General features: G+C 41.0%; 1 protein-coding gene across 2 annotated transcripts in view; it reads left to right on the top strand.

Annotated features, from left to right (window-relative positions):
- Positions 1–25,593, top strand: part of LOC133652348 (uncharacterized) — a 31,446-nt gene extending 5,853 nt beyond the window's left edge. The window contains exons 2-7 of one of the 2 annotated variants that reach the window (XM_062051004.1): positions 9,341–9,515; positions 9,738–9,821; positions 9,980–10,051; positions 10,188–10,294; positions 24,880–25,070; positions 25,167–25,593. In XM_062051004.1, the coding sequence (XP_061906988.1) occupies positions 9,431–9,515; positions 9,738–9,821; positions 9,980–10,051; positions 10,188–10,294; positions 24,880–25,020 (489 nt within the window). In that variant the 5' untranslated portion in view covers positions 9,341–9,430 and the 3' untranslated portion in view covers positions 25,021–25,070; positions 25,167–25,593. Of the gene's footprint in view, positions 1–9,340; positions 9,516–9,737; positions 9,822–9,958; positions 10,052–10,187; positions 10,295–24,879; positions 25,071–25,166 lie in introns of both variants that reach the window. The other variant, XM_062050994.1, reaches the window with a different exon arrangement.
- Positions 25,594–26,312: the final 719 nt, after the last annotated feature.

The following is a 26,312-nucleotide window of genomic DNA, read 5'->3' as shown; positions in this document are numbered from 1 at the left end:
CAATAGATCTAGTGCTTGTCAGGGGTGTCACCACCTCCAAAGTTATGATACTTCCATATACTAAAGTAATGTCCGATCATTACCTTATAAAATTTGAAGTTTTGACTCTTTGTCAACAAGCTAATAATAATAATAACTGCTATAGCGGCCGCAACATTAATGCTGCCACAACGATGACTCTTGCTGACCTACTGCCTTCGGTAATAGCACCATTCCCAAATTATGTCGGCTCTATTGATAAACTCACTAACAACTTTGACGATGCCTTGCGCGAAATTATTGATAGTATAGCACCGCTAAAGCAAAAAAGGGCCCCTAAAAGGCGCACCCCATGGTTTACAGAAGAAATTAGAGCTCATAAATTATCATGTAGAAAACTGGAACGCAAATGGCGCGCGACTAAACTTGAGGTTTTCCATCAAGCATGGAGTGATAGTTTAATAACTTATAAACGCATGCTTACCTTAGCTAAAGCTAAATACTACTCAAATCTCATCCGCCTCAACAAAAACGATCCTAAATTTCTGTTTAGTACAGTAGCATCGCTAACCCAACAAGGGACTCCTCCCAGTAGCTCCACCCACTCGGCAGATGATTTTATGAATTTCTTTAATAAGAAAATTGAACTCATTAGAAAGGAGATTAAAGACAACGCATCCCAGCTACAACTGGGTTCTATTAACACAAATACGACTGTATATACGACGGACACTGCCCTCCAAAATAGTCTCTCTATTTTTGAGGAAATAACATTAGAGGAATTATTACAGCGTGTAAGTGGGATAAAACAAACAACATGTTTACTTGACCCACTTCCTGGGAAACTTATCAAGGAACTGTTTGTATTATTAGGTCCATCAGTGTTAAATATTATAAACTTATCACTTTCCTCCGGCACTGTTCCCCTAGCATTCAAAAAAGCGGTTATTCATCCTCTGCTCAAAAGACCTAACCTCGATCCTGACCTCATGGTAAACTACCGACCGGTCTCCCACCTTCCGTTTATTTCCAAAATTCTCGAAAAAACTGTTGCACAGCAGCTAAATGAACACTTAGTGACTAACAATCTCTGTGAACCTTTTCAATCCGGTTTCAGGGCAAATCACTCTACGGAGACAGCCCTCGCAAAAATGACTAATGATCTATTGCTAACGATGGATTCTGATGCGTCATCTATGTTGCTGCTTCTTGATCTTAGCGCCGCTTTCGATACCGTCGATCATAATATTTTATTAGAGCGTATCAAAACACGTATTGGTATGTCAGACTTAGCCTTGTCTTGGTTTAACTCTTATCTTACTGACAGGATGCAGTGCGTCTCCCATAACAATGTGACCTCGGACTATGTCAAGGTAACGTGCGGAGTTCCCCAGGGTTCGGTTCTTGGCCCTGCACTCTTTAGTATTTACATGCTGCCGCTGGGTGACATCATACGCAAGTACGGTGTTAGCTTTCACTGTTATGCTGATGACACTCAACTCTACATGCCCCTAAAGCTGACCAACACGCCGGACTGTAGTCAGCTGGAGGCGTGTCTTAATGAAATTAAACAATGGATGTCCACTAACTTTTTGCAACTCAACGCTAAGAAAACGGAAATGCTGATTATCGGTCCTGCTAGACACCAACATCTATTTAATAATACCACCTTAACATTTGACAACCAAACAATTAAACAAGGAGACTCGGTAAAGAATCTGGGTATTATCTTCGACCCAACTCTCTCGTTTGAGTCACACATTAAGAGTGTTACTAAAACGGCCTTCTTTCATCTCCGTAATATCGCTAAAATTCGTTCCATCTTGTCCACTAGCGACGCTGAGATCATTATTCATGCGTTCGTTACGTCTCGTCTCGATTACTGTAACGTATTATTTTCGGGCCTCCCTATGTCTAGCATTAAAAGATTACAGTTGGTACAAAATGCGGCTGCAAGGCTTTTGACAAAAACAAGAAAGTTTGATCATATTACGCCTATACTGGCTCACTTGCACTGGCTTCCTGTGCACTTAAGATGCGACTTTAAGGTTTTACTACTTACGTATAAAATATTACACGGTTTAGCTCCAGCCTATCTCGCCGATTGTATTGTACCATATGTCCCGACAAGAAATCTGCGTTCAAAGAACTCCGGCTTATTAGTGATTCCCAGAGCCAAAAAAAAGTCTGCGGGCTATAGAGCGTTTTCTATTCGGGCTCCAGTACTCTGGAATGCCCTCCCGGTAACAGTTAGAGATGCTACCTCAGTAGAAGCATTTAAGTCCCATCTTAAAACTCATTTGTATAATCTAGCCTTTAAATAGACCCCCCCTTTTTTAGACCAGTTGATCTGCCGTTTCTTTTCTTCTCTCCTCTTCTCCCCTGTCCCTTGCGAGGGGGAGTCGCATAGGTCCGGTGGCCATGGATGAAGTGCTGGCTGTCCAGAGCCGGGACCCCGGGTGGACCACTAGCCTGTGCATCGGTTGGGGACATCTCTGCGCTGCTGACCCGTCTCCGCTCGGGATGGTTTCCTGTTGGCCCCGCTGTGGACTGGACTCCCGCTGATGTGTTGGATCCACTGTGGACTGGACTTTCACAATGTTATGTCAGACCCACTCGACATCCGTTGCTTTCGGTCTCCCCTAGAGGGGGGGGGGTTACCCACATATGCGGTCCTCTCCAAGGTTTCTCATAGTCATTCACCGACGTCCCACTGGGGTGAGTTTTTCCTTGCCCGTATGTGGGCTCTGTACCGAGGATGTCGTTGTGGCTTGTACAGCCCTTTGAGACACTTGTGATTTAGGGCTATATAAATAAACATTGATTGATTGATTAGAACACTGGAGTGATAGTTGCTGGAAAAAGGCCTCTATACACCTATGTAGATATTGCACCAAAAACCAGACATTTGCAGCTAGAATAGTCATTTACCACATTAACAATGTATAGAGTGTATTTCTTTAAAGTTAAGACTAGTTTAAAGTTATCTTCATTGAAAAGTACAGTGCTTTTCCTTCAAAAATAAGGACATTTCAATGTGACCCCAAACTTTTGAACAGTAGTGTAGTTCAAATTCATTTTTTTGTGTTTGTTTTCTTATTTAAGAACATTTAAAGTTATTGAGATTTTAATTACAATACAAATACTAATTAAAAATAAAAGTTGTGTTTGAAAGTGTTACAGGTACTTGCATTATTATTATTATTATTATTACATATGATTACATTATTCCTTAATTTGGTCTCAAAATAATGCTGACATATTTTATTAGCAATCATTTGTGGCACAATAATATACAGTATACAAGAAGGGCGTAAGCAGACTCTTTTTCCTGAGGAAGCTTAGGTTCTTTAATGTGTGCAGCAAGCTGTTGGAGCTCTTTTATCAGTCTGTTGTGGCCAGTGCCCTGTACTTTGCAGTGGTTTGTTGGGGGAGCAGCACCAGCAGAAGGGACTTAAACCCGATTGACAAACTGATCCGGAAAGCCGGCGTTTGTGTTAGTAAGGGACAGGAGGACACTGGATAAACTGCTCGCCATCATGGTAAATCCTGCCCACCCACTCCACCAGACAATTGAGGGACAGCGGAGCTCATACTCTAACAGGTTTCTTCAGCTTCGTTCCCGCAGTGTTCGATTCAAGAATTCCTTCATTCCGCACTCCATCCAGCTGTATAATCACTCGCCATACAGCAATAGATGATATCTATCTATTACCTGACCGCTTCTATGTTAAAGTTAAAGTACCAATGATAGTCTCACACACTAGGTGTGGTGAAATTACCCTCTGCATTTGACCCATCACCCTTGATCACCCCCTGGGAGGTGAGGGGAGCAGTGAGCAGCAGCGGTGGCCATGCCCGGGAATAATTTTTGGTGAGATAAGCCCCAACCCTTGATGCTGAGTGCCAAGCAGGGAGGTAATGGGTCCCATTTTTATAGTTTTTGGTATGACTCGGTTGGGGTTTGAACTCACGACCTACCGATCTCAGGGTGAACACTCTAACCACAAAGCCACTTAGCTACCTCTCTTTGTTTATAACGTATATTTTATGCCAGATATACTCTCTATTTTATGCTGCCCTTTTTTTTTGCTGCAGCTGTTACAGATACTGTAATATTGTACATGGAATTGGGATTTGTTATATGTTGTATATATTATGTAAAAATATAATATAATATACCAGTATATATTGTATACTGTATATATAATATGTAAATACTACATATATGTTATATTTTATATTGCTATTATGGTACATTTTTAGTCTACTTTACACCTTTTGTTTTCACCCTCTTTTTGTGCCCTTGTGTGCATTATCCTTTCCATCCTTTGTAACTGAGCTACTGTGTCAAACAATTTCACTCGTGGATCAATAAAGTTTGTCTAAGTCTAAGTCTAATAATGTATATCGATCAGCAAAATGTGTTATCGGTCCAGGCCTAGCAACGGGGCCAACTAAATTGGCCCTAGTGTGTGAATGTGAGTGTGAATGTTGTCTATCTGTTTTCTTATTAGAAAATTACTACATCAGGAGGTTGCCTACAGCCACAGATGTGGATGCCCATCTTTTTTTTTTTGACCAATTGAATCCAGGTGTTAATTGGAGAATTTACCATATTTACTTGAATTATTTTCACCAAAACTGTGGAAGCTAATTGTAAAAATGGATGGCCTTGAAGAAAAGACCAAAGTACAAATGATAACCTACCTTCCATTAAACGTTTCAACAAATATCACTGTTGAAAATAAAAAGATGCTTTTAGTCCTCCTGATGGGCATTACTGTTGTATGTCCACATCAAAACATATTTTATTGCTTTGGGCTTAAAATGTACACTGTGAGTTATTGTTGATGAAGATGTGACCTCCTTTTAAATAAGCAAAATGATATTATGGACAAAGCTCTTCGCCAATGAATAAATCAATGAATGAGAGGTCGGAATTTCTTTAATCTTTTCTTTTGGAAGTTCACAAAAGGTGTGTGATAACACCTTTCTGTCCTGACAAGCACGGCTTTACACTAAAACGTTGTTCTTCATACGAGTGGTTCTCCTCTCACGTGTGTGCGTGTTGCATAACATCATGCTGGAACACAATCCTGACGTCAAATCCTAACCCCTCTTTTTTTCCGTGCACACGTACACTATCCTTGTTTTATTTTGATAGAGGATGTAAGTGTGTTTGTTTGAGGATGATGTAACACACGTTGTGTCCCTGAAATCTGAAGAAATAGGCAAAAATGCATATATTTATACAACTAGAATCTTTCCAAAAATGTACATGTACAGTGCATCTGGAAAGTATTCACAATACTTCACTTTTACCACATTTTATGTTACAAATGGAATACATTCATTTTTGTCCTCAAAATTCGACAGACAATAAACTACAATGATAATGTGAAAAGTTTTTTATTTGTATTTTCTATTTTTGCAAAGGTATTGAAAATAAAAAAAACGAAGAAATCAATCAATCAATCAATCAATCAATGTTTATTTATATAGCCCTAAATCACAAAAGTCTCAAAGGGCTGCACAAGCCACAACGACATCCTCGGCACAGAGCCCACACAAGGGACGTCGATGTGAATGACTATGAGAAACCTTGGAGAGGACCGCATATGTGGGTAACCCCCCCTCTAAGTACAGTCCCTAGTGGATCCACATAACAGTGAGAGTCCAGTCCATAGTGGGGCCAGCAGGAGACCATCCCGAGCGGAGACAGGTCAGTAGCACAGAGACGTCCCCAACCGATGCACAGGTGAGCGGTCCACCCCGGGTCCCAACTCTGGACAGCCAGCACCTCATCCATGGTCACCGGAACCGAAATAACCCGGCGAGGGGGCAAAGGAGAAAAGAAAACGGCAGATCAACTGGTCTAAAAAAAGGGAGGTCTATTTAAAGGCTAGAGTATACAAATGAGTTTTAAGATGGGACTTAAATGCTTCTACTGAGGTAGCATCTCTAACTTTTACCGGGAGGGCATTCCATAGTACTGGAGCCCGAACAGAAACGCTCTATAGCCCGCAGACTTTTTTTGTGCTCTGGGAATCACTAATAAGCCGGAGTTCTTTGAACGCAGATTTCTTGCCGGGACATATGGTACAATACAGTCAGCAAGATAGGATGGAGCTAGACCGTCTAGTATTTTATACGTAAGTAGTAAAACCTCAAAGTCGCATCTTAAGTGCACAGGAAGCCAGTGCAGGTGAGCCAGTATAGGCGTAATATGATCAAACTTTGTTGTTCTTGTCAAGAGTCTAGCAGCCGCATTTTGTACCAACTGTAATCTTTTAATGCTAGACATAGGGAGACCCGAAAATAATACGTTACAGTAATCGAGACGAGACGTAACGAACGCATGAATAATAATCTCAGCGTCGCTAGTGGACAAAATGGAACAAATTTTAGCGATATTACGGAGATGAAAGAAGTAATCACATGTACATAAGTACTGTATTCACAGCCTTTGCTCAATACTTTGTTGATGCCCCTTGGTCAGCCATTACAGCCTCAAGTCTTCTCTAAATACGATGCCACAAGCTTGGGCACCTATCTTTGGGCAGTTTCGTCCATTCCTCTTTGCAGCACCTCTCAAGCTCCATCAGGTTGGATGGGAAGCGATGGTTTCAATCCAGGATGTCTCTGTACATTGCTGCATTCATCTTTCCCTCTATTCTGACTCATCTCCCAGTTCCTGCCGCTGAAAAACACCCCCACAGCATGATGCTGCCACCGCCATGCTTCACTGTAGGGATGGTATTGGCCTGGTGATGAGTGGTGCCTGGTTTCATCCAAACATGACACCTGGCATTCACACCAAAGAGTTCAATCTATGTCTCATTAGACCGTAGAGTTTTGTTTCTCATGGTCTGAGAGTCTTTCAGGTGCATTTTGGCAAACATTTATGAAGTAATAGCTTTTGTCTGGCTACTATACTATACAGACCTGATTGGTGGATTACAATAATAATAATAATTATAAATGGTTAGATTTATATAGCGCTTTTTCTAGATAGCAAAAGCGCTTCACAGAAAACTGAGAACCCATCATTCATTCACTCCACATTCACACCTTGGTGGATTGGTGGATTGGTGGATTGCTGCAGAGACGGTTGTCCTTCTGGAAGGTTCGCCTCTCTCCACAGAGGAAGGCTGTAGTTCTGACAGAGTGACCATCAGGTTCTTGGTCACCTACCGGATTAGAATAAGATGAATGTAGCAATGTACAGAGACATCCTGGATTAAAACCAATGCCTCCTATCCAATTTTACTTCATAAATGTTTGCCAAAATGCACCTGAAAAACTCTCAGACCATGAGAAACAAAACTCTCCGGTCTAATGAGACAAAGATTTAACTCTTTGGTGTGAATGCCAGGTGTCATGTTTGGATGAAACCAGGCACACCTCATCATCAGGCCAAAACCATCACTACAGTGAAGAATGGTGTGGCAGAATCATGCTGTGGGGATGTTTTTCAGCGGCAGTAAATGGGAGACGAGTCAGAATAGAGGGAAAGTTGAATGCAGCAATGTACAGAGACATCCTGGATGAAAACCAATGTCTCCTTTCCAACCTGATGGAGCCTGAGAGGTGCTGCAAAGAGAAATGGGTAAAACTTCCCAAAGATAGGTGTGCCAAGCTTGTGGCATCGTATTTAAAACGACCTAAGGCTGTAATTGTATCAAAAAAGTACTGAGCAAAGGCTGTGAATACTTAAAATTTTAAATACACATGTATCCAGCCACTGTTTTAATGTAGTTTAGAAATGACAGGAACGTGGGCACCCTACTCACTGTACCTTGCATTTAAAAAACATAAAATACAAATAACTCATATTATTATATTCTTATCACCATTTAACAGTGGCGGGCCGTGCGTTTCTCACCTAGGCCTTCAGTGATGTCCTACTTAGTCCGACTTCACCTCTCAAAATACCGTAATTGATGTCACCCCATGGACACGGCTGGAGATACTATACAGAAACACACTTGCACACTTCTGGGCATAGATCCCCTCAACAGTGTACAAAAGGGTCTATTTTTCGGCGCATTTAACATTCAATAAACCCGCTTCAGCAATTAAAACATATCTTACGTGGTACTGTCAAAATTAAAAGAATTGTATAAAACAAATGAAACATGAAAAAATTAAGAAATAAAATATTTGAACTCACAATTTGTAGCACCCATTCAACGCCGTATAGGCCTGTGGTACCGTCATGAAAGTGGCGGGCAAACCATTTCGCCGCCGGGATAGGTTTTGGTGTCGGCCGACCTCGTCTCACAAGATCTAGTTTCTGTTAAAGAGCTATACCGGGGATAGCTCGGTTGGTAGAGTGGCCGTGCCAGCAACTTAAGTGTTCCAGGTTCGATCCCCGCTTCCGCCATCCTAGTCACTGCTGTTGTGTCCTTGGGCAAGACACTTTACCCACCTGCTCCCGGTGTCACCCACACTGGTTTAAATGTAACTTAGATATTGGGTTTCACTATGTAAAAGCGCTTTGAGTCACTATAGAAAAGCGCTATATAAATATAATTCACTTCACTTCACTTAAGTATCCTTCTTTAAAATGGCCTTGCAAATATATATCTGCCACCTAATCAACATGTTGCTCTCCTTCTTTGTGAGTACCGGTGAGTTTTCTGCGGCTTTCTATGGCTCGTATGGCTCCGGTGCCACTTCCTGTTTTTGCAACTTGTGATTGGATGCTCACTTAGGACTCGCAAGTGAGCATCCAATCACCAGCTAGGCCAGCTAGAAGGCCTTACTGACAACATCTCGTGATCTGATTGTCTATCCCAATTGTCTATCAATTATGACGCCTGGTTTGTTGATTCTGAAGGCTCCGGGCAGATTTGGTACAGCATGGCAACATAAGCTAGCTGAATTCTGATTGGATACAAACTCTAACCTAAAAACAACAGCACTGGAAGGAGCATAATAGGACATGAAGAGAATATGAATACTTTTAGATATTTAGGGAAAGTATATTAAAAATTACTTTTATCTTTAATTATGATCATGATTTCTGGTTATGTTAGGCAAGCAGAGAAGGCCTTGCTGGCCCTGACGGCACACCACTGCCATTTAATATACATACCGATTAGCCAGATAGGAGGCCACAGGCAGAGCCGGCCCAAGGCATAAGCGTACTAAGCGCTTGCTTAGGGCCCCGCGGCCACCAGGGGGCCCCCAAAAGCAATTAACAAAAAATTTTAATTTTTATTTTTTGCATGTACGAGTCTGACTGATGATTTCTAAATGATCAAAGATATATTATTGTACAAAAACACAATTTTAGGTCAACAGAGTGCTGCTGCTGATCTAGGCCTAGTGATTCTTCCTGCCTCTCTTTAAGCTGCCTCTGCTGCACCTGTGACGTTTGCCGCCTGCCGTGCAATGCCAGACATGCGTACTGGGCATCTAAAGCGCAGATAGAGGCGAAACAATGTCACAAAAAAGGACATATCCTTCAGGTGCAGAAAAAAGGAAGAAGAAGAAAGTGGAAGAGGAGAAAAAATGCCATGATAAAGGTATGTTTGCATGACTTGGTAATAACATGTTTATCAAAGAGATTTGTAGCTGTAATTAGCTTTAGTTAGGTGACGTTAGCTAGCTAGCACGGTGCTAGCAATATGTTTTTAGCATCAGGTTACTAGTGAGATATGTTGTTTGCACAAATTGTTTGCAGCAGAGCACGGTAAAATAAACATTATTTTTTACATCAACTCATAAGTTATGTGAAACTTCCCCAGGAGCATTGTTAAAATACTTTGGAGGCACAGAATCAGCCCAGAGCCAGTCCACATCCTCAGACTCAACTGTGAGTGATGAATCAGGTGAGGAAAAGACTGTCACCATACAGTATACATTTAATTTCTTAGTATAAACATTACACCTGAAGGGAAATTAATATAGTCAAAGTATCTCATTAATATGTGTGCCTGTATGTATGTATGTATGTATTTCATCTTAGGTCCATCTCCATCCTCTACAGTGCTCTCTCACACACCTCCATCCTCTGTGCCCACTGTCCCCTCCATGTCTGAAACCACAGCTGATTTATCTAGTAAGTTAACTGCAAAACACCCTTTATAATTGCTCATTGTACTGCAGAACATTCTGAGATTAATAATTATGTGCAATTTAATGACCTTATAGGTCCTTCTTTTTTAGTCATTGTCTTTCTTTGGTCACTTCCTCAGCATCTTCCACCACAACGTCCCCTTCACACCATGGACCATCATCAGCTCCGCCAGTTGACCCAGCTGAGTGGCCTTCTTTCCTCTCAGATTCAGACAGGACTGAGCAGGTGATCAGAGGACCACTGTCTATTAAGGAGAACTTTTCATTCCCCAAACGGCATGATGGCTGAAGTTTTCATTATCATTATACCTACAGACAGCTAGTCAATGGGGAAAAAGTCAAGCGTAGCTGGCTGACTTATTCAAGAAGTAAAGATGCAGTCTATTGCCTTTGCTGCAAATTATTTTCCAAAAAGTCCTTAAAACTGGCAGCCGAGGGACAGCGGGATTGGGTCAACATAGGTGCAATAATAAAGTGAATCAGAATCAGCTTTATTGTCCAGTTATGTTTAACACACATGGGATTTAACTTCAGTAGACTGCGCTCTCTTTGTACAAAGTAAACATTAAATATGAACAATTAACTAAAAATATAAACTAGTAATTAAATACTAATATGTACAAGACTGATGAGACAAGATGACACTTTTACTGTAAATACAAAGCTTTATCACTTGGACTGTTCAACCGCAGGTCACTCTTGTAGCTGAATGTTTTCTACATTTTAAGATTAGGAACCATATGTGGCACTCTGGACATCATTCGTTCATTCATTGGTATTATTTATGTTCTTAACTGGGCCACCCTCATATCTTTATAAATGACATACCATTTGTAAAGACATACCAGGCTGACAATAGGATAATGTAAACAACACTGCCAGAGCCGCAATGAGTTTATAGTAGGTGTGTGAATGATCAACAATCAATATTATTGGCAGAAATAGAGGGCCCCAAAATCAAATTTTGCTTAGGGCCCCATGGAGGCTTGGGCCGGCACTGGCCACAGGGAAGACCCAGGACACGTTGGGAAGACTATGTCTCCCGGCTGGCCTGGGAATGCCTCGGATCCCCGGGAGGAGCTGGACGAAGTGGCTGGGGAGAGGAAAGTCTGGGCTTCTCTGCTTATGTTGCTGCCCCTGCGACACGACCTCGGATAAACGGAAGAAAATGGATGGATGGATGGATAGCCAGATAGAAATTAGCATGCTAATTGCCAGAAAGCAATTAGCGGTGTAGGCTGCCAGCTAACGATTAGGGCGGTAGTCGCTGGCTACCAATTAGCAGCTCTATACTTTAATATTTGAATATGCTAGTATTTTACAATAAGAAGGTATCTTTGGGACCAGTTTTATTTATTACACAATTTTATACGAGATACACAGCAAACTCTAGGGTGTTATTTCAACTCAAATAGTGTTAAAATCAACACTTTTCCTGAGTTTATATAATTCTCACGGATTTTGAGCTAAAACGACAATTTTGATAGTGTCATTTTTTAACTCATTACTCGTGTTAACATCTGACACTTTCTGTGTTGCTTTATGACACAAGTGTATTTTTAACACTGAACTGTGTTATTCCTTTTCACTATTAAGTGTTCATTTTAAACACCAATTTGTTTCGTTTGACGACACAGGTGTCTATTTAACACTAAATGGTGTCATTCCTTTTCACTGTACGTGTTCATTTTAAACACCGGTCGTGTTGTTTAATGACACAAAAGTGTCTTTTTAGCACTAATTTCTGCCATTTCTTTTCACTGTGAGTGTCACAAATTTAAACACTTTCATGTATCATAGAACAATGCTCCATTGATTTACAAGTGGTATTTAACACCAAAATAAAATTGGTGCTGCGTCTCTCCATCAGTTTGGGGGTTCTGGAAGACATTGAAGACCACCCTAATGACTTAAAGTTCATGTTGACAAAGTGCACTAGTTGTGTCATGCGGTTTGCCGACTGGCTTTGGGAGCACGTGTCCACTCGGAGACAATTTGGCCTCTTTTCCCACAAAGATCCCCGCCCCGCCCAACCACCTTCCCCCCGCTTGTGGACTTCAAGATTTAAACTCACAACCTTTAGCCGCGTCACTAAGCCTTTAAGCCGCCACCAACACTCTTTTGTCCTTTGCAGACTGAGCAGTGGACGCCTAATGAGACAGAATTCCTCACAAGAGCACCGCTCTGCAGGGTGTTTATTAGTGACAGTGTCTTTTTTTATATTGTATATTTATTTGAACCACAATTGTGCAGGCATTTTTTGTCCAGCCCAAACACTTGCTATGATACACTATATTGCCAAAACTATTTGGCCACCTGCCTTTACTTACATATAAACTTGAAGTGCCATCCTATGGAATTGTCCAAAATGTTTTGGTATCCTGGAGCATTCAAAGTTCCTTTCACTGGAACTAAGGGGCCAAGCCCAACTCCTGAAAAACCAAACCCCACACCATAATTCCTCCTCCACCAAATTTCACTCTCGGCACAATGTAGTCCGAAATGTAGCGTTCTCCTGGCAACCTCCAAACCCAGACAGGTCAATCAGATTTCCAGATGGAAAAGTGTGATTCATCAGTCCAGAGAAGGCGTCTCCACTGCTCTAGAGTCCAGTGGCGACGTGCTTTACACCACTGCATCCGACGCTTTGCTTTGGACTTTGTGATGTATGGCTTAGATAAGCTGCTCGGCCATGGAAACCCGTTCCATGAAGCTCTCTGCGTACTGTTTGGGGCTAATTGGAAGGTCACATGAAGTTTGGAGCTCTGTAGCAACTGACTGTGCAGAAAGTCTTTGCACTATGCACTCTGTCAGTTTACGTGGCACTTTTCTTATAATAAAGTTGACTTTGGAATATTTAGGAGCAAATAAATTCCACGACTGGATTTGTTGCACAGGTGGCATCCTATGACAGTTCCATGCTGGAAATCACTGAGAGAGGCCCATTCTTTCACAAATGTTTGTAGAAACAGTCTCCATGCCTGAGTGCTTGATTTTATACACCTGTGGCCGGGCCAAGTGATTACGACACCTGATTCTCATCATTTGGATGGGTGGCCAAATACTTTTGGCAATATAGTGTATGTTGTGATGTTGTAATCTGCAGTGTAGTGCACAATTACGACGGTAGCTTAGTCGGAAGGTATAGGTTAGTAGGTAGTAAACAGAAAGGTGAATATAAGTGTAATGTACGTAATAAGACATGATGCTCTGCCAGTGCTTCCCAAATAGTAAGAAGTATAAGGTAAAACATAGGGGAAAGCGGGGCATGAGAGGCAATAGCATTATAGCATCTTTAGTGTTACACACTAAAAAATGCTGGGTTATTTTGAAAACCCAATTTATGAGTTGTGAGTGTTGGGTTAAATTTTTGAGTTATTTTTATGAAGAGCAATCCATTTGTTGGGTTATAAGGGTATTCTTTTAACTCAATTTCTGTGTTTTTAAAACTATGAACCATTTTTGGGTTGTTTTTCAATGAGTAACGCATTTATTAAAAAGGTACTTTTTTCTTGAAGGGAATTTTATTAATCTCATTAACATTATTTACAATCACTTATCTTATGTACATGAAAATATTTGAGCATGCTGTATAGAACTACTATTGTCATGATCCACTGCCCAGATCATGTTTTAATAGTTTTTGACTCATTCAGTTCCTGTTTTGAGCACACCTGGGTTTGTGTTTTAGTTGCCATGATGGCAGATTGTTTTCACCTGCCTCTGATTAGTGTTCGGGACGCTCACCAGCTCCTGGGCACTAATCAGAGAGCTACTTATTCCCTGCCTTTTGCCACATTCAGTCCGGCTTTCTTATTTGCTTCCACGCAACAGTTATGACGGCTACTAATTTGATTCCTGAGCTAAGCTTAGCCTTTTTGTTTGCCTGTTTACATGCTAAGCTTTTCTTGTTTGCTATTTCGTTAACTTCCCGTGCTATCGGCACGCTAGAGCTCTTTTGTTTGTATCCCGCATGATTTATGGACAATAAATAATTTCTTTACCTGCACCTTGCCTCCGGAGTCCCGCCTGCATCCTGGGATAATGATCCACACAGTAAAATGCCGTGACAACTATGACCATACACGGCAATTCTTGTAAAACAAAATGTCACTCATATCTTGCTTTTGAGTATATTTTAATGGAATAAAAATAATTTGGATCAGTAGTTGGGAAGGAGTAGAACAAACCAGCAGTAAAATGTATCATTTTTAACCAACTATTGGGGCAAGGAGCGCTAAACTGCGCAACCCAATAGTTGGGTTGGGAATAACCCAACATTGTAGTGAGCATAACTCAGCTTTTGTGTTAAATAAATTCAACCCAATAGTTGGATTATGAATCAACCAACATTGAGTTAGCATAACTCAATTTTTGGGTTAAATAATTAACCCAATAGTTTTTTTGGGAATAACACAACATTAAGTTATCATAACTCAACTTTTTGGTTAAATAATTCAACGCAAAAGTTGGGTTGAAAAAATTAACCCAAAATGTTGACTTAAAACAACTCAAATAAGGGGTTTGTCCTTTTCTGAACCAGCAAAACAAGCTGATCAGCATGAGGATGAACATAAACGTGTCATGCTGTTAGCGTCCACGCTGGACCCCTGCTTCTGAGTCTTTAGTCTCGCTTGTTACGGCACAATGTGATTTGCTGGCACCAGTGGGCAGCAGTTATTTTCTGGGACTGGTAGAGACATGTTTTTTTTTAACAAAATAGCATGGGTGTCTCTTTAATGGGCCTGATTTAGTAAAGCAGTGGTCACCAACCTTTTCGAGCCCAAATCCAAAGCAAGATCTACTAATGTGTCATCTATTTATATATATATATATATATATATATATATATATATATATATATATATATATATATATATATATATATATATATATATATATATATATATATATATATATATATACATATATATATATATATATATATATATATATATATATATATACATATATATATATATATATATATATATATATATATATATATATATATATATATATATATATATATATATATATATATATATATACACACACATATATATATATATATATATATATATATATATATATATATATATATATATACACACACAGAATAAGGCGTGCAATCCATTTTGCATCTCTGTCATCATGTCATCATTAATATGCAAAATATATGCTGACCTTCAAAATGCCCACAATACTTGGAGGAGAAAATGCAAAAATAATTATCAATCATGTGCAAAGTGCTCGTTCCAGCGCTGTTGTTTTAAGATTTAGTTTGTATCCAATCAGAATTCAGCTAGCTTATGTTGCCATGCTGTACCAAATCTGCCCGAGGCCTTCAGAATCATCAATGCGGGCGTCCGTGCACTTTAAGTGAACGGGCACATACAGGTGATAGACAGGTGCGATAGCCAATCAGATCACAAGTTGTTGACAGTAGCCGATATAAGTAGCCTGATGTTAACGAGACTGTGATTGGATACACACTTGTCATTCCAAAGTCAGTATCCATTCACAAGTTTCAATTTAGCAGGAAGCAGGAAGTGTTGCGCCGTAGCCAGACCGGGATAGCAGAGAAGGAGAACAAAACATTGATTAGGTGGCACATATATATTTGCAAGGCCATTTTCAAGAAGGATATTTAAAGAGAAACTACATCTTGTGAGACGATGTCGGCCAACCCCGGAAGCTAGCTCAGCTGTTCTGGCGATGAAATACTCAAATAAGCCGATGACGAGGGGCACCACTGGCTTATACGGCGTCCAATGGGTTCAACTAATTGTGAGTTCAAATATTTAATTTTTTCACTTTGAATATATTTTTTACAATTAAAATTTTGACCATACCACATAAGATATGTTTTAATTGCTGATGCGTTTTAATTGAATTTTAAATGCGCCAGAAAATAACCAGTTTTGTACACTGTTGATGTGTTTCAATGCACAGTAGTGCGTAACTGTGTTTCTGTATAGTATTTCTCCAGCAATGGTCATGTGGTGACATAAATGATGGTATTTTGAGAGGTAATTGTTGAAGTCTGACATCACTGAAGGCCTAGGTGGGAAACGCACGGCCCGCCACTGGTCAACATTTCTGTATTAACATTTATTTCACTAACTGCTTCTTTGCTATCACTTTTACTATCATATTTGTACATATCCTATTAGCTGATGTTGCTCGTTTGTTAAAGTTAAAGTTAAAGTACCACTGATAGTCACACACACACTAGGTGTGGTGAAATTACCCTCTGCATTTGACCCATCACCCTTGATCACCCCCTGGGAGGTGAGGGGAGTAGTGAGCAGCAGCAGTGGCCGTGCCAGGAATAATTTTTGGTGATTTAACCCCCAAGTCCAACCCCGTGATGCTGAGTGTCAAGCAGAGAGGTAATGGGTCCCATTTTTTATAGTCTTTGGTATGACTCGGCCGGGGTTTGTTGTTGTTGTTGTGTTTTCTGATCTGGTCCCCACAATTTCCCCCTCTGTCTTCCTTTTTTTCTTCTTTCTATCCCCTCCGGCTGCACCAAATAATAATATAAATACATCTAATAAAATGTTTTCATTTTCATTTTCATTTTTTATTCATCTCCTTCATTGATGTGCATCTTTGATCGATAGACAATTATACCTCAATTATTCAATTATAAATTTACACACCAATGCCTGAGAAGGAGCAGGATGAAGAAAAATCTTATATTTTCCTGCCCCCTTCAACATAATACGTAGTCTTACTTAATGGATATCATATAAACCAACAATTACATCCAAATATAATGAAAACAAACAAAAAACACAACAAGTGCAAAACTTCATGTAGTACAAACCGAACAAAGAAACAAAACAAAACAAAAAAAAGTAAATCAAATACAAATAAGGCAACAGGAGAAGTATCCCACACTTCTCAATCAATCAATCAATCAATCAATCAATCAAGTCTCTTTTGTAAATTAAATCTGTACAGCCGATATGGGCATCTACATCAAGTATATGATTTGCCTGAGAAGCTGGACAAGACAAAAAAAATAAAATAAAAAATAATTAATTAAAAATATTAGACATATTGTCCATTCAGCAACAACATTTTATACTTTTGTAATTGGTCGAGAACTTAAAAGGCTGATTAAAACAAATTAAATTGATGCGTTTTGGTGTATTTATTGTAGTATTTTTTTTAAATAAAGTTTTTTTTTTTTCACATGGAATATTATTAAAATGTTTCTTATATGAAAACAACTTCTTTAAGTATGCATTTCTTTGCGTCTTGAGCACAAGTAAGTGCAGCCTATTTTCGATGAGAATGCGTTGGGCTCTGAAATAAAGGGGGGGAAAAAGTGGGTTCCGTTGTGGATGCACATTGGAGTGCTTCTAAAATGCCCACAAAAAGTAGTACATGTCACCTGCATGTTTAAAAACAAAACAAAATGCCACAAGTAGTAGCATGATAAGATGAATGAGTCTTTTCCGTGGTGATGCCCTGTATAGTACACGCAAAGTCCTCATTTGATTAAAGTAGTCTGCACAATAGCACACTTAGTCTTAGTCTTAGTAAATCGCAAGCACCACACCCCATTGATTACACACGCTGTTTAGCACAAGTTATTTAGATATTAATAAATCAGGCCCATTGTCTTGTATTCCGACTGACATTGCCAGGCTAGCATAAAATGTCTCATTGAATACAATAATTAATCATTCAATGAGGTCATGTTTTGAGTGTTTAAAATGTGGCAACTAATTGATTGATTGACACGTCAGTGGGAATATCTGTCTGCTTCTATGTTTAGGCAGCCTCAAATGTCACACACACACACACACACACACACACACACACACACACACACACACACACACACACACACACACACACACACACACACACACACACACTCACACACACGCACGCACGCACACTACAACGTGTCTTCCCTGCTGCTCTTGCTGTAGACGTAACCTTTCAGTGAGCATGGTGTGATGCCAAAGCAAACATTGTTTGCTAACATTTAATATGGTGTCCTCACTGGGGGGATGAAGGGGGGGTGGGGGGGGTCTGGAGGAATGCTGTGTGTGTCATCCTTTGATTGACAGGAGGTAGATGCCCTTCGGACGTAACTTTAAGCCTTATTTCTCCTCCTGTGTTATTCATGATGGATCACTTTCCCAGCATGTATACGCTGAGCTAACACATCGGCCTCCTAGTCTTAAAGTATGAAGTCTTTATCCCGACACACTTTACATTTCAGTTTGTGTAATCATCGGCGTGCGCTCTGACAAGAAGGGGGCAGTGTAATTTATGTACAACTCTTTGGTAAAAAAATGATGGAATTAGCAGACTTGGAGGATGTTTATTCAGTTGTTACATTTTGTAGAAAAAAAGCAGATAACAAACATGACACAAAACTATAGTCCTTTCAAATGGCAACTTTCTGGCTTTAAGAAACACTGCAATAAATCGTTCTACTGGGGGACTTCAACGCTCATGTTGGCAGCGACAGTGAAACCTGGAGAGGCGTGATTGGGAAGAATGGCTGCCCGGATCTGAACCCGAGCGGTGTTTTGTTATTGGACTTTTGTGCCCGTCACAGATTGTCCATAACGAACACCATGTTCAAACATAAGGGTGTCCATATGTGCACTTGGCACCAGGACACCCTAGGCCGCAGTTCCATGATCGACTTTGTAGTTGTGTCGTCGGATTTGCGGCTTCATGTTTTGGACACTCGGGTGAAGAGAGGGGCGGAGCTTTCTACCGATCACCACCTGGTGGTGAGTTGGCTGCGATGGTGGGGGAGGATGCCGGACAGACCTGGCAGGCCCAAACGCATTGTGAGGGTTTGCTGGGAACGTCTGGCAGAGTCTCCTGTCAGAGAGAGTTTCAATTCCCACCTCCGGAAGAACTTTGAACATGTCACGAGGGAGGTGCTGGACATTGAGTCTGAATGGACCATGTTCCGCACCTCTATTGTCGAGGCGGCTGATTGGAGCTGTGGCCGCAAGGTAGTTGGTGCCTGTCGTGGCGGTAATCCTAGAACCCGTTGGTGGACACCGGCGGTGAGGGATGCCGTCAAGCTGAAGAAGGAGTCCTATCGGGTGCTTTTGGCTCATAGGTCTCCTGAGGCAGCGGACAGGTACCGACAGGCCAAGCGGTGTGCGGCTTCGGCGGTCGCGGAGGCAAAAACTCGGACATGGGAGGAGTTCGGGGAAGCCATGGAAAACGACTTCCGGACGGCTTCGAAGCGATTCTGGACCACCATCCGCCGCCTCAGGAAGGGGAAGCAGTGCAATATCAACACCGTGTACGGTGAGGATGGTGTTCTGCTGACCTCGACTGCGGATGTTGTGGATCGGTGGAGGGAATACTTCGAAGACCTCCTCAATCCCACCAACACGTCTTCCTATGAGGAAGCAGTGCCTGGGGAATCTGTGGTGGGCTCTCCTATTTCTGGGGCTGAGGTTGCTGAGGTAGTTAAAAAGCTCCTCGGTGGCAAGGCCCCGGGGGTGGATGAGAGCCGCCCGGAGTCCCTTAAGGCTCTGGATGCTGTGGGGCTGTCTTGGTTGACAAGACTCTGCAGCATCGCGTGGACATCGGGGGCGGTACCTCTGGATTGGCAGACCGGGGTGGTGGTTCCTCTCTTTAAGAAGGGGAACCGGAGGGTGTGTTCTAACTATCGTGGGATCACACTCCTCAGCCTTCCCGGTAAGGTCTATTCAGGTGTGCTGGAGAGGAGGCTACGCCGGATAGTCGAACCTCGGATTCAGGAGGAACAGTGTGGTTTTCGTCCTGGTCGTGGAACTGTGGACCAGCTCTATACTCTCGGCAGGGTCCTTGAGGGTGCATAGGAGTTTGCCCAACCAGTCTACATGTGTTTTGTGGACTTGGAGAAGGCATTCGACCGTGTCCCTCGGGAAGTCCTGTGGGGAGTGCTCAGAGAGTATGGGGTATCGGACTGTCTGATTGTGGCAGTCCGCTCCCTGTATGATCAGTGCCAGAGTTTGGTCCGCATTGCCGGCAGTAAGTCGGACACGTTTCCAGTGAGGGTTGGACTCCGCCAAGGCTGCCCTTTGTCACCGATTCTGTTCATAACTATTATGGACATAATTTCTAGGCGCAGTCAAGGCGTTGAGGGGATCTGGTTTGGTGGCTGCAGGATTAGGTCTCTGCTTTTTGCAGATGATGTGGTCCTGATGGCTTCATCTGGCCAGGATCTTCAGCTCTCGCTGGATCGGTTCGCAGCTGATTGTGAAGCGACTGGGATGAGAATCAGCACCTCCAAGTCCGAATCCATGGTTCTCGCCCGGAAAAGGGTGGAGTGCCATCTCCGGGTTGCGGAGGAGACCCTGCCCCAAGTGGAGGAGTTCAAGTACCTCGGAGTCTTGTTCACGAGTGAGGGAAGAGTGGATCGTGAGATCGACAGGCGGATCGGTGCGGCGTCTTCAGTAATGCGGACGCTGTATCGATCCGTTGTGGTGAAGAAGGAGCTGAGCCGAAAGGCAAAGCTCTCAATTTACCGGTCGATCTACGTTCCCATCCTCACCTATGGTCATGAGCTTTGGGTTATGACCGAAAGGACAAGATCACGGGTACAAGCGGCCGAAATGAGTTTCCTCCGCCGGGTGGCGGGGCTCTCCCTTAGAGATAGGGTGAGAAGCTCTGCCATCCGGGGGGAGCTCAAAGTAAAGCAGCTGCTCCTCCACATCGAGAGGAGCCAGATGAGGTGGTTCGGGCATCTGGTCAGGATGCCACCCGAACGCCTCCCTAGGGAGGTGTTTAGGACACGTCCGACCGGTAGGAGGCCACGGGGAAGACCCAGGACACGTTGGGAAGACTATGTCTCCCGGCTGGCCTGGGAACGCCTCGGGATCCCCCGGGAGGAGCTGGACGAAGTGGCTGGGGAGAGGGAAGTCTGGGCTTCCCTGCTTAAGCTGCTGCCCCCGCGACCCGACCTCGGATAAGCGGAAGAAGATGGATGGATGGATGGATGCAATAAATCAGGAAAATAAATTGGGGTAGTTAGTAGCGGTTTCTATTTTTAGATCAGGCTGAGTGAAAAATTTGTGGAATAACTCAATTTTCAGGAAATTAATAATGGAATCATGAAAAAGAAACAACAACCACTACAAAACACCACTGGCCCTTTGTTGCACCACCTCTAGCTTTTATAACAGCTAGCAGTCTCTGAGGCATGGACAATCGGGGAAAAACAGTACTTTTTATTAATCTTGCTTCAATTTTCTCAAATTTCTATTGTCAGATCAGCTTTGCAGGTTGAAGTCTTGTCATGGACCATTCTCTTCTATTTCTACCACACATTTGACATTGAATTGAGATTCGGGCTATTTTCCGGTCATAATATTGACCTTATGTATGTTTTTGCCCTCTTTTTGTGCCCTTGTGTGCATTATCCTTTCCATCCTTATCCTTTCCATCCTTTGTTACTGAGCTACTGTGTGGAACAATTTCCCTTGCGGATCAATAAAGTTTGTCTAAGTCCAAGTCTAAGTCTTTTGTCAAGGGACATTTTTTTTTTCACAGTTTTAGATCGATGGCAAGATGCATTATCATGTTGACAAATTATGTCATCATCCCCAAACATCCTTTCCATTGATGGAGTAAGAGACGTGTCAAAAATGTCAAACCATTACCTGACATGCAGCCCCTATATCATCAATGACTGTGGAAATGTTCATGCTTTCTTCAGACAGTCGTCTTCATAAGTCTCACTAGAAGTTCCATCCTCTTCTCTTTGCTCAATGTAGATTCACGATTCATTACTGAATATGACTTTCAGCCTGTCATACGATTGCTTTTCCTTAGCCCATCATAACATTATTTTTTTTCTTATGTTTAGATGTTAGTGACAGTTTTCATTTTGTCAAATCCCATTTCCTTTTAGCTTTTTTTACAGTTTGCTCACAGACGAAAATTCCAGTTTACGCACATGTTCTTCATTCGTTTTGCTGTAGATTTTCTGTTTTCAAGACATATTCCTTGGAGTTTTTGGATGTTTTCTTTGGTCTACAACTATGCTAGCCTTTTACAACCTTCCCATGTTGTTTGTACTTGGTCCAGATTACAGACACCCCTGACTGTGAACAATCAACATCTTTTATAAGACGCGCAATGATTTACCTTCTTGGAGAAGTTTGATAATCCTCTCCTTTGTTTCAATTGACATTTCTTGTGTTGGAACCATGACTCATGTCAATACACCTGGTGCAACATGTCTCCAAAGTGTCAACAGTCCTTTTTACCTGCAGACTAATGAACAGATTTAATCAGACGCAGGTGTTAGTTTGTACCTGAAAGTGGTGGATCTACACCTAACATCCACTGTAATGATACCAAGTACAAGAGCGTATCTAGTCGATACTACTATAATTACATCAATATTTTTTAGCATCACAAAATCTTTTTTAGTTTAAAAAAAATTCATATTATGTTTATAAACTCAGGAAATATGTCCCTGGACACATGAGGACTTTGAATATGACCAATGTTGATCCTGTAACTACTTGGTATCGGATTGATACCTAAATTTGTGGTATCATCCAAAACTAATGTAAAGTATCAAATAACAGAAGAATAAGTGATTATTACATTTTAACAGAAGTGTAGATAGAACATGTTAAAAGAGAAAGTAAGCAGATATTAACAGTAAATGAACAAGTAGATTAATAATTCATTTTCTACCACTTGTCCTTAATAATTTTGACAAAATAATAGAATGGAAAATGACACAATATGTTACTGCATACGTCAGCAGCTAAATTAGGAGCCTTTGTTTGCTTACTTACTAATAAAAGACAAGTTGTCTTGTATGTTCACTATTTTACTTAAGGATGAACTTGCAATAATAAACATATGTTTAATGTACCCTAAGATTTTTTGTTAAAATAAAGACAATAATGCAATTTTTTGTGGTTGCCTTTATTCAGAAAAGTATCGAAAAGTACCAAAATCATTTTAGTACCGGTACCAAAATATTGGTATCGGGACAACACTAGCGTCATGTCTGTTATTTACTTCACCCCCCTACAGAATCAAACAACTGAATAAACATCTTCCAATTCTGGGGATTCCATCATTTTTGCCCGAGATTGTATAAAATATGGTTTCATTGCTGGTGCTTAACAAATCAAACAAAACTTGTTGGCCTGATCGCAAGGAGAAATTAATTAGAAATGATTTGTGTTTGTTATTTTCTAATCCTACCAACGACCTAACTGTTTTTGGAGATTTGCCAAAATATCTCCAGACATGTCTGGTGTTCTGCTGCCGAGCAGACTGGCACCAGGAGTAATGTTCAGTCACAACCTTATATGGTCTGAGGTCACTATGTTTGGAATGGGTCGGTTAGCAGAGCGTCAATGACGACTTATAAAGCATGGAATTAAAAAAGCTGTACCTTTGCCTGAATGACAGGTGATTTACATCTTTATTTATTTTCCAATGACTTGTATCAGTTTCAGTAGTAACACGATTGTTGTTATTGTCTGTTAGTCCCCCTTAAAAAATAATGCTTCATTATCATTAAATGATTTACATTTTGGAACTGGAAAAATGAAATAATTGTAATGTTCAATGATATTATTATTAAAATGATAAACATTTTAATGATTTTATATTATATTAATAAATATTGTATTTTTATTTTATTTTAAATTATTTTAAATGAATCATTCCAACAGAATAATACACAATAATACCATAATAATACAATTCCAAAACCAAACCGGGCCCAACAACATTCAGAACAGCAATCAACAGAGCAATTGAGAGGACACACAAACATGACACAAAACAATCCAAAAGTAGTCAAACAAAAATGAATGATATCAACAACAGTATCAATATTAATAAGAATTCCAACATAGCAGTGATTAGAAATCCCCCATTGACATTATCATCACAGCCATTTATAAAAAAAATAAAAATATTACAAAAAAATTATAATATTGTATTAATATTAAAATTATTTCCTTATCCCCATTTATAACAAAGTCAATAGTGCAAAATAACTAAGCAAAAACACAAACTACCATTGGCTCTTATTTGTTCCGTTTGTAAACAATAACAAAAATGACAACAACAAAAAAAGAGATTGTGTGATAATAAAAAATATCGAACTAATCAGTGATAGTATACTTTGTATCATTACTGTTGATATATGCATTGATTCGTCCACCCTTGTTTACATTCAAGTGTGCTAGCTTAGCGTTTAGCTATGATGTGTAGTGTAGAATTTTTAGCTATTCCTTGTCGTTGAGTCCTCAAGTGATAATTATAGTTGTAAGAAATGCAGTTTATTTGCCACCGTGGAGGCGAGGATTACTCATTTAGAACACAGTTGTCATAGTCAAGGCCTGAGGGACAATTCTGGCCCGCTTCATCATGTACGTGGCCCGCCACTTTATTTTATATGACCTGCCACATTAGGTAAATGGTCCACAACAATTGCAAGTGGCTGAAAATATAAAAACATTAATGGTTAAATGGTCCATGGTTTAAGTTTATTTCCATATTTGTATTCCTCCTTACAACATGTCTGAAAAGGAGTAGGAAGAAGCAAAGCTTATAAAATCCTACCACCTTTACAATTCATAGCTATTACTAACACATTTGTCACTTCCTGTTCTCATTTTGTAACACAATTAAATCAATGAATCAAACATAAATGATATGAATTTGTTCCTTCAATTTTGACACAAAAATGTACTCCATGTTCTATATTTTAATATTGTCAATATCTGCTCATGCAACAAGATGCTTCTGTCACGGTGCGGTCTCGAACCCAGAATTCGCCAGTTGCAGGATCCTTCAACACTCTGTCTGGCAGTATGCCAGAACACGCCCCCGCACGCGCCGAGCGCTTCACGCCCAGGCAACGCCGCAGCTGCAGACTGTCAGCAATCTGCACACCTGGAGTTCATCAGAGCGGTAGCATAAAGCCCAGTCAACCCTTGGAGCCTACGCCGGAACGTCGTTAACTCTCAGTAGTAAGCATTACATCTCTGGCTTCCCTCTTGTTGTCCTCGCCTTGTTCTCCGTGTCCTTTTTGTCTCTTTGACTCATGTCCCTTGTCTCCCTCGCAGTACCCGCCTTGTTCCGTGGGCTCGAGCTCTGTGCCTCGACCTCCTTCCGGATATTGGACTGCCTCCCTCGATCCTCGACCCTTGCCTGGACACAGACATTGTCGCTTTTCTCCTGCCCTCAACCTCCTGCCTGTCCCCGGACTTCCTTTGTGCTTCGCCCTCTTGGACTGACGAAGAATTCATCCATCACGCACGTACAACATTCTCTGGTTTTATTTACATGGTTAATTTCACACTTAGTCCTGCAACCAACACATAGAGTAGCATACACCTCCCACACAATCATCAAAGGTTACAATAAACCAAGTAACCTGAGTTTCTTCGTGATGTTGTCTCCTTCCACCCCTCACGTACATAACAGTTTTGAGCATATTTTTTTGGCTATAAAAATAGATGAATAATATTAAATATATACAATGAGATAAAAACAATTTCAAATCAAGTTATCTATCTGTCTATTTTCTACCGCTTGTCCCTCTCAGAGTGGCGGGGGGCTGGAACCTATCCCAGCTGCATTTGGGCGGAAGGCAGGATACACCCTGACCCTGGACAAGTCGCCACCTCATCACCAATCAATCAATTGCTATGGTATGAAAAGGGGTAGGATTAACTAAGCTCTGGTCCTTCCTACTCCTTTTTGGATGTGCTCTAATGAAACAACTGGAATTGTGTGATGCATTCCATTGTATCAAATGCATGTTCAAAATACACTGAAACTGAACTGAACTGAACTGAACCTATCAATTAATCTAAACAAATAAAATCATTAAAAACAGTTGCCTATGTCAATTGTGTAAAGAGCCTATTTTTATGTTCCCATATGTTCTCTGTTACAGTGGCCCTCTGAAGGTGATGTGGCCCTCAATAAAAACGAGCTTGACACCCCTGATTAGGAAGCTGCACTGTGGAAGGGCGTTAGCCATTAACGAGGACGCTACTTTGCAGTGAGAATGCCTTTGTTCGCTTGTCTCTGTCAAATTTGCTGACAGAGCTAGAATGTGTCATCAACATGCATTATCACAATATAGTGATAGTATTAAAAGCTCTATTGTCGGCCTAATTGATATGATTTATATCTTCTATATCGCGGTACCCTAGTGTATAGTCACCAGGTTTGCTGTTTTGAGCGCAACATACTGACATGCT

This window comes from Entelurus aequoreus, linkage group LG01 (assembly GCF_033978785.1).
Source record: "Entelurus aequoreus isolate RoL-2023_Sb linkage group LG01, RoL_Eaeq_v1.1, whole genome shotgun sequence".
Classification (NCBI taxonomy): domain Eukaryota; kingdom Metazoa; phylum Chordata; class Actinopteri; order Syngnathiformes; family Syngnathidae; genus Entelurus; species Entelurus aequoreus.
The sequence above is the reverse complement of the archived record's forward strand: the minus strand, read 5'-3'. Positions and strand labels throughout refer to the sequence as shown.